At 41.2% G+C, this 16081-nt stretch overlaps 1 protein-coding gene across 16 annotated transcripts in view; it reads right to left on the bottom strand.

The window, feature by feature from the left end:
• LOC308193935 (bifunctional heparan sulfate N-deacetylase/N-sulfotransferase 3) overlaps window positions 1–16081 on the bottom strand; it is a 389183-nt gene that overhangs the window by 123168 nt on the left and 249934 nt on the right. For 13 of the 16 annotated variants that reach the window (XR_013950072.1, XR_013950073.1, XR_013950074.1 and 10 more), the window contains 2 exons: window positions 12833–13094; window positions 1538–2656 (listed from right to left, as the gene is read on the bottom strand). Coding sequence is in view for 2 of the 16 variants with exons in the window: in XM_080589106.1 (XP_080445232.1) it covers window positions 1538–2518 (981 nt within the window). In the remaining 14 variants the exon portion in view is untranslated. The other 3 variants (XR_013950083.1, XR_013950084.1, XR_013950085.1) reach the window with 3 other exon arrangements.

The following is a 16081-nucleotide window of genomic DNA, read 5'->3' on the forward strand; positions in this document are numbered from 1 at the left end:
GAACGCTTACCCACCTAACTCAAACGCTGCCACCACCTCCTACACAAAAATTCCATTTATTGGAGTTTCATCTTTACTCCATCCCTTTCCCATGCAATTTTTTTTTTGCATAAGGAAAACACCTACTTATCTGAGAGGCATGTTTAATTGCAAATGCAGAGGACATTTCAGGAACTAGCATATGATGCAAATTTAAAACGAATTGAAGTAAATACAAGTTCAAGTCTTTTGTTTAATAAAACAGTAAATGCAGGGCTACTGCAGCTTGACAAATAGATTAGCACTGAAAAAAAAAACCACAAACAGAAAACCTAGCTAAAATTGAAAAAAAAAGAAAAGCTATCTACTGCATGCAGTACTACTGGAGTGCCCTTCATTGTTCCACATTCCTCTTTCAACATTGAAAGTTTTCACAAAACATTTTCCCTTATTTCTAGTACAAACAGGGAAAGAATCAGCACCTTATAGACTTTTACCTTCTAGACCAAGTATCAGTTTTGCAATGTGCTTTTTTCCCCATCTGCTTTGTAATAACACTTCACAAAAAGAAAGTGAGGTATACAGTGAGAAATAATGTTATTCCTACCAACACTGACCTACCACCTCATCTGAACAGCACAATACAGAGTGAAAAGGGACCTTCAGGAATGTACCAACTTAAAATGTTAAAATGGAAATCTAACATTTTTAACATTGAGTCATTTAGTGACAGAACAAGATTTTAAGACCTACATTAGCAAAAACCTTGCTTGCAAGCAAGAGCCATAAAAGAGAGATAAGAAAGGTGAAATGCTACAAACAACCAACTCCTGACATTAGAAACCCGTTTCAAACAGCTAATAATCCAATCTGTTTTTCAAAATTTATGTTGACATTTACTTTTGTTCACTACATTTACTTCCTGCTTGTAAGTCTGGCAACATGTACGTTACGTACTAATAGATCTTAGGTCCAGCTCTGAAGTCCTGTGCTGTTTCCAAGCTCTTTTGAAGTATGTGTTTAGATAGGTATCATCGGACTAGAAAGTTAAACACTGCAATTATTTAGTTAGAACAATGTGTGTTTAGGAGGGGGCAGTGAAAAACAAAAACACTACCTCTCTTACCCCCTTTCTTTTAACAATTACTTAGCAATTAGTCATCTTTAATTTCCTTTTGGGAGACTATTTTCCATGTATCATAGAGAGAATGTAATTCAGAGGTGTCCCCACCACCCAGTTTACAGAACATAGCTCTGGAAGGACTTGTGTCACTTGAGAGAAAACAAGTGATATCTTATTTTCTTTTTTAGTAACTATAGAAGCAAAGTTGTGTTGACTCTCCTCCAGCCTGGAGCAGGAAGGAACTGCTACACCTGGAGTCAGTGACCACTGAAAGCCAGACAAACTGGCTTTTCTCTCAAGGCACAGTTTGCATTGCTACTTTGTGTGATCTGTGTCCTTTCTGAGCTGCAACTATTAGTAACTGTTCACTTTAAAAATAAGATTAAAAAACAGGTACTTTGCTCTAACAACTATTAGTTGCTGTACATCCTTTACCTGTACATCGTTGGCGTTCATTCTTGTTCCCTCCTTCCCAACGAAGATGTCATCTATGTCAACCAGAATGTACCTATCCAAGGATAGTCTGAGCTTCTTTCCGGACAGGAAAGAGACGGCATCTATGAAAATCAGTTTGTGCAGCCAAAAATTCAAGTTATTGCCAAAAAGGACTCGTTGAATCCCATCGTGGAGTCCCAGGTCATGAATTACTGTGGCATGGAGAGCACTTTTAGCAGCAGGTGGTGAAAGGTTTTCTGGTGTCTTTACTTTTGCAAATATCACTGGTTGGTAAGCAGTATGATTAATCTGGAAAACTGCCCAGTCATTTCCAAGCAAGGGACCTTTCTCAAGCTTGGAGGATTTAGTCACATGGAGCAATGGGGAATGAGGGTTAATGCAACAGTCCTTAATACCCAGATTACTGTGGACATGGAAAGGAAAGCCCTTCAACTGGAAGTTCTGCAAGCTGTTCTCATTGCCTTTATGAAATCCAATAACACCTACACTATATTCCATACAGTACTTATCTAGAAGACCTCTGTTCCAAGAGTCCATATTCACATATTTTAAAATATTTTCATATACTATGAGAGCGTATTTGCCCTTATTTTTGTCTATAAGCACCGGGAGGTCACCTTTACCAGATGCAATCTCAATATGGTACTGAAATCTGCTGGATTCTAAAATGGTTGTTATATCTTGGCCTAACGTTGAATATTGACTTTCCACAAACACCAGCACTACAAGATCTGTTCTCAGGGGATCGATAGGCTTCATGGTCTTCATCTCCATCAGCTTGTATGGCAACAGTTGAAGATCACCACATTCCACTTCTGAAGAGATTTCAGGAAGTTCATTTTCCTGTTTGTAGCCATTATACAAGTAGTATGCAGAAATAACAATGCTCACCATACAAAAAGTGGCCAGCAAAATAACTGTTCTTTGAAAATGTCTGTGAAGTTTCATGATAAAACTCATGTTGTTTACTTGCCTTAGATTGTTCCAAGCATTAAAAACAAACAGATTCTCAGCAACTTGTTCCAATCCTCTTAAATATTTATGTCACCATTGCAGCACACGCATCTATCTTCCACAAAGCTTTACAGAAGATCTAGTCTAGAAGAAAAGAAAATCACAGATTTAATTGAAGCACCACAATTTGTTAAGTATCATCACATTGAAACTAATGGAGAACAGAGAATCATTGCTAAACCGAGGTTTAGAAGTGAACAGTTCAAAAGCTTTGGTAGCTTTCTTCTGAATTTTTGCATTAGTAGCATTGTTTCTTCCTGCTCCCCATCATTAAAAAAAACACACAGCTGTCACTCTGCTTTTACTAATAGCACAACATCAAACTATCTCTAAAGCAATTGTGTAAGCATAGAAGATGTAGTTGTAAGAACCTCCACTTCAATCTAACAGAAACCACACCTAACATTTCAAGCCCTAAAAGCCTGAGTCCAAGAGTTGAGCAAAGAAGTCCAGCAAGGCTTTGCTTATCTGGCCCTTCCAGAAATGCCACTGGCTGCCATCTACATTGGAATGTCTCTAAATCTCACAGGCTCCTCACTCCCTAAGACTGTGTAAAACAGGGTTCACACAGGAGGCACTGAAACACAAGACATAGTGGCAAAGAACTTACTGCTTCCCTTAGATTTTTCTTTTTTTTAACCAAAAGACAAAAAAAACTCCAAATAAACAACTGCTGACAACCCAAACACTGAGGAAGTTTCATAATCTTCCTCCTTCAACACCAAGAAGCTGGGGGAACATTAGTCTACATCATTAAATGTATTCTCTCTAATGTTAATTTTGGAAAAATTGGAGAGTCCTTAACCCAATATGCACATTTTAACTGTTCAATATACACCCAGTCAGGTATACTATATATTGCATGTGCTGTAGGAGTGTTTTTTTTTTAAACAAAATACATTTTTTCCTGCAGCATTAGAAGCATAAAAATCGCATTTTACCGAACAATGTACCATTGTTCTGTATATTGTTAGAAGTGCTTTGTATTTCTGCATATTAAAAAAAGCATAGAATAATTCACCTCTTAAACTTGAGAAAAGAGAGTAATAAATCCACAGCTAACTTAAGAGGCAGATCACCTAAGGACATATTTATGCTCTACCTTGTACCTACGGAAAGCAGTCATTTTTCAAGCCAACAGTACAATTGCTGTCAAAAGTTTCTAATAGAATAAATGAAAGATGTGACAAGCATAAAATAATTAAGTACTAGAAATTATAAAGGAAGCTTAACAGAAGATTTTGGAAAATATTAAAGATACAGAACATGCTGCTGTAACTTCACCATGCAGCACACAATCTGTAATGGCAATGGAATAAGCTGCATGTGTATTTAACATGGTCACTTCCTGAGTACTTAATCCTTACCTCCTCTTAAAAAAAAAGGCAGGGTTCAAAAAGTAAAAAAGCTACAAAAGTATAGTCCGTATCAAATATGAACTTTTCTACATAGATTGACAGAGCTAATGATAATAAATGATATCTAGTCAAGCTCTATCCCACCTTTTATACATTGAAAAGTTTACTTTTTTTTGTTATAACTTTTTATTCCCAGAATGGCTGGCATCCTTGAGTGCTAAATCATGGAGCAAATGATGATCAAAGAATAAGGCATACTTGTGATCCAAAAGAAGACTGAAGTATATAAAATATTAGTTAAAAATCAATACAGAAAAAGGAGTTGGGGATAAAATAACACTAAACAAAACCAAACAACTTGTCATGTACCTGGGCCATTCAACTGCTTCACAATTTAGGATGAGGAGCTCTTGTCAAAAAGGTGGTCTTTCACTCTATGCTTTCAGAACAAGTTAAAACAAATGATATACTTAACAGCACCTTTGTAACTTCCATGACTTTAATTAAATCCCAAAGACTGATGCTCCCAGTGCCAGGTACATAATAAGCACAAAGTAAAACAAAGTGAGTAGGAAAATAAGATAAGGGATAAGAGAGAAAGTACATGGCATCCTATCTATCAAAACAGCAAAATTGAGCACAAAGAGTAATTAAGCATACGTAAACTCTCTCATTCATAATTCAGACTCCCTTTAAACCCGTGTATCATCAGATAAGCCCACCTCATGGGCATATTCTACTCTTCTTAACTTCTCTACCCTTTCTGCTCTTGGTGGACTTAAATCTGGCCTTGAATCTTACCTGCAGCTGGACAAAGCTTTATACATAGCTTTTAGACAACAGACTTGCCTTTCACCTAGAGGTATAGATGCATTATTCACTGTTAACCAAAAACAATGTAATTTGTACCTGTAGAAAGTGGTGGCATGTATCTGCAAAGAAGTTTAAGAATGCATGAAGACCAAACTGAGAGATCCAAAAGTACCTCTAGAAGAACTCAAAAGAATATTTCAGTATTGAGCTGTCTAATTTTTGTCATGCTAACTTCAAGAACATCAATTCAGGTATCCCGTTTCTGCTGTTTAACCTGGTAAAAAGTCAGATGACAAAGAAGCAGCTCCATTTTACTTAAATGAGTAAAACTAGATTTTTTAAGACATGTTTCCAGACAGATGATCTCTCTTATGGGCACAAAGGATTCTCGAATAAAACTGTTTTTATTTTTCATCTCCAATGCAGTTGACTGAATGCCAAGAAACTCAATTTTAGTGGCTAAAATTAATGCTTCCTGCATTCTGTGAAAAACTCTATATGCCTGCCTATCCACATACCTAGTTTTCTTAACCCCACAAACAGCTTAGGTCTGGTTAGTACACAAGAGAGATGAGAGCCTGCGAAGTGGAACTCTTGCTTACCAAAGCACCATCACTTCCCTGAATAACAGTTGGTCACCAAACAACCAGCAGCACGGTGCTTCTTTTAGTCCCAGGCTCCTCTAACACAGCCCTAAATACTCCTGTTCTTAGGACAGAAACCATTCAAGTCGTATCAACAGGAAGCTCCCACCAGCAAAACCTCGATGTTTCTTTCCTCACCAGCCTATGCTCCTGACCAGTCGCCTGAACTTGACAATCCTGCCTGGAGAAGGAAAAATACACAGTGCCCTTAGCTGATGCATGAGAGGGCTGACTAGATGCAGCAGCTGTAGACGGTTGTTTCAATGAGATAATACAAGAAGGGTTGCAACTCGAGGGCTGCTGAAGGAAGAAGCAGGTGCACTTGAAATATTTGCAGCAAGGATGTCCTAATGCACCTCCATGGAGCAGAAAATCTGGAGGCAGCCCAGAGACCTGGATTATTTATTTATTACAAGAAAGCCCATGCCATTTTAACCTTGGCTCCTAATTGCAGGTATCTCCTGGGGCTACAGAGAGCAGCTGCAAGAAGGAGCGGATGGGAATGCTAAGACAGATCCAAGGTCTCACTCTGAGGAATGAAGAATTATCTGAGACCAGCAGAACAACAGCCAGACCTGGCATCCTCAACACTGAGAACAGGAAGGAAGGAAGGAGAATGAAACAATAAGCAAGCTTAGCTTATTAATTTCAATGGAGCCACACATGAAAGGAGGACATGGTCCCACCTATATCTTGAAAAGGGGTGCCAGGCAATATACAAATCCAGTGGTCCACAAAGGTGTCACTGAGAGAAGTCTTTATAAGTAAAACAATTTGTATATTACTTTTCACAGTCTGAAGCAATAAAAGCTGCTTCAGTGTTCTGTGTCTAGAACCCTGTTATTTTAGAAGAATTTGCATTTGATCTCTTACAGAATTTTGCATTTTTATGCAACCATCCGAAAATTGAGACCAGTACCTTTTATCTATTTTGTTGTTCCAAGTGTAAAGTATTAAAACATCTCTTAAGGTGAAAACTGGTAAGAAAAATTATTTGAATATATGTTTGAATATTTAGAATTTTGTTTTTAACTTGGAGACTCACTATGCAGAGGATCTTGTTAAGAGTAAGCTGAGTCATGGAAATAAGCTTCCCATTTTATTCTGAATGCAGCAAGGCTCAATATCATTCTCTTCTCCTGCAAAAGCAATTTCTGAAGCCCCAGACAAGTTCTCATGAAAATCTTGTGAGTACAGGAAATAAGTATCACCTTATTCATGGGAAGATTTACAACTCTGATACAGTACTGCTGGATAGTCACAGTTACAGGTGTCTTCAGACAGCCAGAATGAAACAGATCCACTAGAACAGGGATCGTGAACTTCTCCCCCCCCACCACCTCCACCCCTTCTTCTCCAAATTCCCTACTAAGATGGTACTGATGAGAGAACAAATACCATGATGAACTCACAGGACTCCAGTGAGTTCCTACCATTTGTAGCTGTCTTTAGTTTGTTGTTTAATTGCACACCAGAAATGACCAGATCCCTGGCTTCTACAAGTCATTTCAGCACAACAACCATACTGGAAATACATGAGACAAAATTGGCTGGGGATTTCCCCTATTAATGAGATGCATTAGCATTCTCTAGCAAACATAGAGAACATGAAATTGGAAATAGTTTTTTTTTTTTTTTTTTTGTATTTACTGGCAGTAAAGCTAATATGATATCTAAGCAACTTCTGGGGAAGTCTTTGCAGTTTGCCTGGAACCCAGACCTTGGGCTCAGGCTCTGCACAGCTGCTGAAAATCTACGCTGCGTGCATGTCGTGGCAACACCACAAACATTGTGCCCTCACTGCTTCATTTTTGCACCAAGACTTCCACAGTGTGCACAGCATGGGCTCAATACAGGTGGCTTGACCATGCAGCAGAAACATGCTATTTTCTGGACTCAGTAACTCAAAAGAAACATGGCTCTGGCCATACAATTTCATAACTGATAATTATACTTTTGGAAACTAAAGAAAAAAGTTTTATCAATTCCATGTTCACATCTTCATACTGCAAGGAATACATGCCTAAATAGGAAACCAGGTATCCCCATAAACACAGACACAAAACTGCATAAAGTTTTATATTTAGAACAAAATTAACCTGCTGAAGTTGTGTCACGAATATCAGTCAGACTTAAAACTATGAAAAACATTTTTCTTGAACTCACTTATGTTTTAAACTACCAAGATTAAAACAATGGGCTAAACTAAAATAACCACAAACAAAAGAGAAATTGCTCTCAAATTACATTTTTAATGCCAAATATGAAAATCAGGTTTAGTTTTACCTCAGAAATGTGCAAAGTCAGCTATATATCATGACCTCTCAGTAGGAGCAACAAAGTTGTGTCACACATACACAAAAGTTAAAAAAAAACAACAAACACATTGTTACAGGCTAAAGAAAATCCTTTTTATCAAGAATGGCCAGAATGTGCTGCAAATTCAGGATTCATTAATCAACAATATTAGTTACTATGTTTGTCTGGTTAGCTACACCTGCATGTATTTTTTAATGTCTCCCGTCCTACTAGACCCCGTCACTATCTTCTGTTCCTGCTCCTTCCCAAAGTGGCTGCTACCACAGCGATAGCAACAAACTCCTCATACGTTAAATGAAGGACAAGATCTAAATCACAAAGAGGCAAAGAAACAGACATCCTGTTCAGTGTGTTAACATGGGCACTTTAAATTTATAGCGATTAGAATGCTATATAATTGCTCTGAACAGAAAAGCCTGCTTTGGCCAGGCAGTGTGAAATACAGCTTCAGGGGAAGTATTTTGAAATCAGCGTTACCACAAGGTAGCTGTTCAGATACATGAATGACAGGGTAGAGAGCAGCAAAGCACATCTGAAAACGACTACACCTGGGGTGGGCAGTAGTGCTCAGGTTTGCGTAAATCAACTATGAAAATGGGAAACTGCTCTCCAAATGCTGCGTACCTCGACTTACATCACTCCGCTGACTGAAGTATTCAGGCAGTAATAACTCAGATAAGCAAACACAGGTTGAGAATGAGGTCTTATGACTGGATATTAAGAACATATTTTCAACTTGAGGAGATAGCACTATGAGACACAGACTGCTGACAGCAGTCATCAATACTCTTTAGCATCGCATAACAAGTCCCGTATACGTGAGTATTGAAGGGCTTCCATTTTCTCACATATTTTTAAAAAAATAAAAGAACAGCTTACGCAGAACAAAAACTCTGTCAGACAGATGCTTTTTTCAAGTCCTTGGTGAAAGCAGCTTTCAGTTTCTATTGTACCTGTTATCCTTAGCTCTGTGCTGCACTGTTTTAGCCAGTATCTTACAGGACAGGAATTAATGCTTCAGAATTTGTTTTTAATAAAGTTTATTTATAAATATCAAATATATGGTATTTAAAGTCTTGGAAGCCTTTACTTCAGTACAAAAGTTGGTTTAGAGCTTTAAATTACTTTAGCTGTGATACTTTCAGCCAAAAAATCTTAAGATACCTTGTACCTCACGCAATATTTCTGAGATTATTCCTATTATTCCTCAGCGACCGAGCAAACAAGCAAAAGGCAGGGCACTGCCAGCCCCTCTCCCCTCACACCCCAGCCGCAGAAGCTGAGGCGGCAGCAACCGGCGCCCCTCGCAGCGGCCCGGGGGGCGACGCCACAGCTACTTTAATAAAGAAAAAGGCAAAAACTCACCCCGCCGCGAGCTATCCCCCAAGTAGCTCTCCAGCACAAAGCAGCGGTTCAGTCACCGCCGAGTTTTGTGCCGCCTCCCCGAGGTCTCTTGGGACAGGCCCCCGTTTCGGCACGGCGCCGAGGCGGCACCAGCACCCCGGGGCACCCCGGCACTCACCTTGCTCCCTCACGCTGCCACCCCACAGACGCTAGAGGGCAACAGCGCCGCGCAGAAGCAGCCAGAGGGAGCCGAAACGCCCGGCCGGGTATCCGAAAGGCAGCGGGCGGCTTGGCCCGGGGAGCTCACTGGGCGCCAGCCGAGGGAGAACGGGGGGCGACCGGACAGCTCCGCTCCGCTCCGCGCGGCACGGCCCCGAACCGCGGGGGCTTCCCCGGGCCCCTCGGCGCCGTCCCCCGCACAACTTTCGGGGGGCAGCCTCGCCGCGGTCCGGAGATGGGCGGCAAAAGGCGCCCCGCCCGTCGCCGGAGCCGCCCGCCGCGGCCGTTACCTCAGGCCGCGGCCCGCCGCCATACCGCCGCGCCGGGGCCGCCGCCGCCGCCCACCGCTCTCCTCCCCGCGGCGGGCCGGGAGCTGCCGGCTGCAAGCAGGCACGGCGGTGCCGGCCGCCCAGGGGTGCGAGAGCCGCCCCTCGTCTCGCCTCGCCTCCTGGAGGAGGGGCCCGGCTCCGCGCCCACCGGCGAGGGGCGGGCCGGGGTTGGGAGGCGCCGCCGCCTCCGAGGGGGTCCCGGCCGGCGGCCCCCGGGAGCAGGCGTGGTGTGAGAGTGCCGAGCGAGGCGTTTGCAGCCCGGATCCGCTTCTTCGTTTTGTTTTGACGCCCCCAGCCCCGTCACGTAGGGGTCGGGGGCTGCCCGCTTCGCCCCGGCGGGCTGTCTGCTCCCCTGGTGCCGCTGGGGAGCCGCCGGGCCCCGGCCTGAAGTGCGCTGGCTGGCTGCCAGCCATCGCAGGTGGGAGCTGAAATTGATAAATGCCACAAGTGCCCTCCTGATCCGAGTAATTTACCTCGCAACTGCACGGTGCCCGCTAGCTCACCTCACGGCTGCGGATCCGGTGCGCCGCGATAAGTCGGGCACTGGCGGTTGTCTGCCCAAGCCCTCCTGTTTGTGGCTCACTCCTGTCAGAAACTGAATGGGGAAGAGCCGACGTCTTCTGAAGGATTTTTTCTCCATCCTTTTCCAAACATCGGCAGAATTTACAGTTCTTGATTCAGAAACGTTGTGATTAACTGCTTTCTCATGTTTCATTTTTCCCCCCTCCTTTTTATTTCCGTAACCGACTGAAGGAACTCCTCACATTCTAGTGTCTTCTAAGCTTCAAAAGTTTGCAAAGCCAGAGTTCCAATTAAAATTTCCATTATATTGAAAGCACATAAAAATTTTAATGGAGATGATCTAATCCCTTATTGCTCTTGCTTTAAAAAGCAGCATAAGGTCACAGGCCCCTACGTGCAGAAGAATTGTCGACACTAGGGCTTGGTCTGCATGAGGTTATTAATCTGCAGGAGTGTCCATCCAAAATGCTGTTGGCCTCACGATATGCCACACAAAGGGATTTTCTGCCACACTAAGATTCTCTGCAGCACGGATATCCTGATACAGTCTTGCTTTGGGGCCTCTCTATTATGAAGGCGTTTTCCTACAATGTACTATGAGGTACAAGGTGGAAGGCAGCCAGAAGTGACTGAAATTCTTGGATGTGAGTTCAAACTCACAAATGTGCACCATCTCCCTCCTACCATTCTTTCTGAGTAGCTGGTGCTGTGTTTAAGTTATCACTGGCCAATGTGGATGGAAGAGCATTACACGGGGCTTGTCCTCATAAGCACCTGGATGCTCACAGAGATGTGCTAGACATCTCACAGCTGAGGGCTTCAGCACTGCGAGTCAGCAGCTGCAGTACTGAGCAGTTTTGGCAGGAATATTAACAGCTTTGATCTTTCTTGGTGCTACTTTCAGTTTTTTGCTCTTGAGCTGTCATTGTAGTGTGAACTGGGCATGACGCTTAGCCATTCTTTCAGCAATACATCTTTAATACAATGCTCATTATGCTCCTGGCCAAGTTTTCTTCCTGGCTCCAAGTCCTTCACAAAGCAAGCTGTAGCAATGTGGTGTTGCATTATCACAGAGTGCTACCACAAATAGCATCATTGTGGCTGTGTGTAAGGATCTGAGGTCACATCCAATGTGCGTCACCCAAGAACTGAATGGTGCACACAGGTCAGTGAGCAGTTAATTCAGGCAAGGAGATAGGTGGGAGGAAAATTGGTGGACTACTAACTGCATGCAAAACAAAAGTGCTTTCAGACAACTGCTAGTCTGTGCTGAGTGGCTGCACCATGAACTAAGGCAACATCTGTGCTGCTGTTGTCACACAAGACAGAGACCAAATCCTGTCTCACAGATGTACGTACTCACTGGTGTCCATATATTCAGCATGGAACAGATACTGAAGCAAACTGCCCTCTGTTCCAAACCTGGAAGCATTTGCCAAGGGAGATACTTAGCTCATTTCAGATGGTTGCCACAAACTAACTGTATTCCAGATAAAGCACTCAAGACACTAGGATCTAGGCTAACAGTACAGATCACCAAATGGCTGCAACCAGCTCAGAAGCTGTCTGGTCCAACCCCTGGCTCAAGCAGGGTCACCAGAGCAGGCTGCCCAGGAGGCTTTTGAAGATTTTCAGGGACGAAGACTTCACAACCTCTCTGGGCAGCCTGTGCCTGTGCTTCATCACCTGCAGAGTAAAGAAATGCTTCCTGGTGTTCAGAGGGAACCTCCTGTGCTCCAGTTTGTGCACATGGTCTGTCACTGGGCACCACTGGAGAGAGCCTGGCTTCATCTGGTTTACACCTCACCGTTTGGTATTTATACACATCCTCCCCTGAGCCTCCTCCAGCCTTCACCAGTGTCAAGTAAAGGGAAGAACCACCTCCCTCAACCTGCTGGCAATACATACCTGCTGGGATCCTAATGCAGCCCAGGATACTATCAGCATTCTTGTCAGCAAGAGCACATTGCTGGGTCATGTTCAACCTAATGTCCACCAGGACCCCCAGGTCCTTTTCTGCAAAACTGCTTTCTGGCCAGCATGTGCCAGCGCCTGTTCCTCCCCAGGCGCAGGACTTTTGCACTTCTTGAGCTGCAGGAGGTTTCCGTCAGCCCACTTCTCTCCGCCTGCTGAGGTCCCTCTACAGACATACCACATGCATTCAAATATGAATTCCCTTACTTCCCATTAATGGGTGCCTTCAGTATATGTGAACACAGGTCATTTCAGCATGAATTAACTAAACTTGGGAAAAATAAAATGCTTTGTACACACAAGCCTTCAGTCACATATTGAAATATGTAAATTAAGAACTGAAATGCCTTTCAGTATCTGGCCTTTAATCCTTAGTGTGAATATCTGTCCTGTTTCTGATAAATTGGCCATTTTCAAGCTAATTACTTTGAAAATTATACCTTAATGAATTCCTATCTATATAAATCACATCACGTTCTGACAGCACTGCTGACTACTTATGTCTTACATACACATAGATATGTGTGCTCACTTACACAGACATGGAAGTTGGTAATTCCAATTAAGCTCTTTTTCCTTGAATATTATAGTGGAAAAAAATACCAAAAAAAAAGTGTTTGAGAACCTCCAGCAACAGTTCCATCTGGGTTTAGCTTGGCTTTTTAGTTATCCCCTATCTGGAACATTTTAAACCTGTTTTCTTGCAGCAAAGAAAGACTTAAAAAAGAGGTGGCCTACCTTCCCTGGTGATATCCTCAGCTTTTTGCCTTACTGCTGGCCTCTGCACATGCATGATCTCTTCCACAGTCAAATTTTTCTTCACATTCAAATCTTCCCACAGCGCTTCCTCCTTCTGTATAATCAGCAATCTTTCTCAAATGTACTGAGTCCTATCTTGTCTGGTGGTCTTCTCTCTTTCAGGCTCTCACTCTGAGAAATGGTTCTGACCATTGGATGTCTGTTAAGTCTGCAAATGATCTCTTGGTCCTTCAAAGTCCTCCTGAAATCAGTGGAAAATTTAGGTATTTTTGTTATGGTTGTCATTAATACAACTCCCTCCACAAATTTCTCTTTCTAAGATACACGGATTGATTACTTTGGGCATCATTCCATAAACCAGGAAAAGGTAATTGGTTGGGGAGTTACACATAAAAACAACAGTTTTCAATTACTAAAGAAATACTTTTTCTAGTCCTGCCATTTCAAAGATTGGGTACATCTTTTATCCAAACACTAATTATTGTTTGTATTATTTTTGTTTACATTTTCTTGCAGGGAGCCATTACAGTGACATAGATATTTGACAACAAAGACAACCTAGGTAATTGCCTGTTATTAGTAATTGTATGGTTGCTTTTTTAAGCTATTAGAAGTTCTACTAGCCAAAATGTAAAGTTATTCTAGATTCATAATGCTCTTGGATTAATCAGAAACTAGATTTAAAATCAAATCTAATAAATACTCAATCTCAACAATACTTAAAATACTTTAAATCTCTAAGTAAATGCAAATATTAACTAATGAGTCCTTACAGGGTATTTTTGTCATGAGTGTTGATATCAATATTGCTGTACGCATACTTGACATAGAAGATTAGTCCATGAAATTGCCCAGGATTGGGCAGTGGCTCATCAACGTTATGATTGGAAGTCAGAAGTTTTTGACTCAGGGCTGAGTTCAGAGCACCACATCCTATCACACTGTATTATAACTGACGTTGTCTGAAGCCAGGGAATGCTTTTCCATGTCAAAACACAAAGACCTAATTTCTCCTCTTGGTTAAACTGAAATACTTGTTTACAAGTTGCATCCATATAATGACAAGAAAAATGTGGTCTTTTCCAACCTTAATGATTCTATGATTCCATGATAAGCAGTCAAAAATGTAATTGACTAAGAGGCTATCTCAGAGGAAAAAAACCACAAGTTCAAGTTAATAATCATAGAATCATAGAATCATTAAGCTTGGAAAAAGACCTCCAAGATCATCTGGTCCAACCGTTCCCCTACCACCTGTATTTTCCAATGCCCTTCATTTCTGAAGTGATTAAAGATTATTCGGTAGCAAACAACATGGGAAACCAGCCATGCTTATGCAATTTCTCTAAAACATCACTAGCTTTGAGATAGAAAATACATCTATCATTTCTCTGCAGTAGTTTCTATTTCATTTTCAAGACCTTGCCCTGAAGAATCCTACTATTTGCATGCATTGTAATAATATCTTTTAAACAGTTGAAGGCAAGCTGCTAATTACACGCTGTTGGTGATGACTGCTTGGCAGTGGAAAAGCATTTCTATCTCTAGGCTTAGAATAAACCATTGTTATAAATATGTTTTGTTCCATTTTAATCAGGGTACTGAAACAGTTGTCTTTTTTTGTAGAATGATAAAATAGCAAGCTTTGGAATTCAAGAAGCTGAAGAAATCATTAGGTATTTCTGTTCTGAGATACTGCTCAAGTTACATGCCATGTAAAGTGTAAGACAGATTCATTAATGAGGAGGACTAAGTATGTTCTGTCGTAATAATCCAGGAAATTAGCATTATGAAAAGAGAGGACAGACTTCCTTCCATTATTTCAGATTCATAAGTTTCAAGTTAAAAATATTAAAAAATATCAGTGCAGATTCAGAATGTATTAATGTAAGTTAGCTGTTTTGATTATATGTCAATTTGATTGAAAGCTCCTTAGTAATATCGAAATTGGATAGAGGAAATTGATAATGGGGATGGAAAAGAATTAAAGAGAAACCAAGCTGTTATAAGCACAATCAGCACTCTAAAGTATCTTTGTCCTTTTAAAGCAATATGTAATTAAAGCTTCTGTTAATAATTGATTTTAGGATATGTAAGAAAATAGGACAAATTCTGGGCTCAGAAGAACTTGCTTTATTACCCTACAAACAACTCCCAACAATAAAGAAAGAAAAGTCCTATAAAAAATCTTTTAATTTGCAAAACGGAAAAAGAACTAAATTGATACACCCAGTTCTTCAGTCCAGCAATAATCCAAACTCTTCCAAAAGCAGAATCTCAGCTGGAAAAATCATCATAATTTCATCTTTGATTTCCCTCAGCAAATGTAACTTTGAGACCAAGGCTAATTTAGCTTTTTTTTTTTTTTTTTTAAAGAACAGAACCATCCTTCAGCACTGCCTTCAACTTCCACATGACCTTCACATTTTTCTATATAAATAAATTCCTTTTGCCTTCTGTGTTCCTTGAACATGCAACACCTAAAACACAGCCTAGTTTCCCTGTGCCCTTGGAGGCAGCAAACAAAGAGCAATAAACAGAGGAGTTTGCACGGGAATTGTAGGTTATTGAGAATGCAAGTTAACGCATTGCAGGATCAATGACATGAATGTCTGCTATAAACTGGGAGTTCATCAATTGGAAATCACTGAGGTGAGAAAGGACATGGGTACTAGTCAAAGTCAGAGAATGTCTATCAACTGCCAAAGTGATGTGTCTGTGAAAAATAAGAAAATACCACAGAATTGCCTACAGAGGAAAAGAGATGGAAATGTTGAAAGTGTTGATGCTATTGCATAAGGCTGCAATAAGTCCTCATCTGGAATGCTGTTTAAAGTTCAGAAAGAGTAATTCAAAGTGGGAGAGGTGGAGAGAAGAGCTGCTACCATGAGCAGGGGAACATGCCCTGTCTTATGACAAGCAAGGTGAAGGATGAGATTTGATGTAGATGCTGCATGTGAGGGAAGGGATAAACAAAGAAGTGTAACTAGCCATTCTTTAAGATGAAAGAGACTTTTGGCATACAAATAATTGCATAAAAACTGTGCACATAGTTAGGGCGGAAATTAGAAGAAAGTTTTAAATCATCAGAACGAAGCAAACTGATTCTATGAAAAGTGAGGGCAAAAAATGTAGCTAACTTTAAGACGGAGCTTGAGAGACTACAGGACATTATTCATAAGAGTGGTAGATTGGACTTGATGACTTAAGAGGATCTTATCAATCAAT

The sequence above is a fragment of the Anser brachyrhynchus genome (genome assembly GCF_964034855.1).
Source record: "Anser brachyrhynchus genome assembly, chromosome: 4".
In the NCBI taxonomy this organism is placed as follows: Eukaryota; Metazoa; Chordata; class Aves; order Anseriformes; family Anatidae; genus Anser; species Anser brachyrhynchus.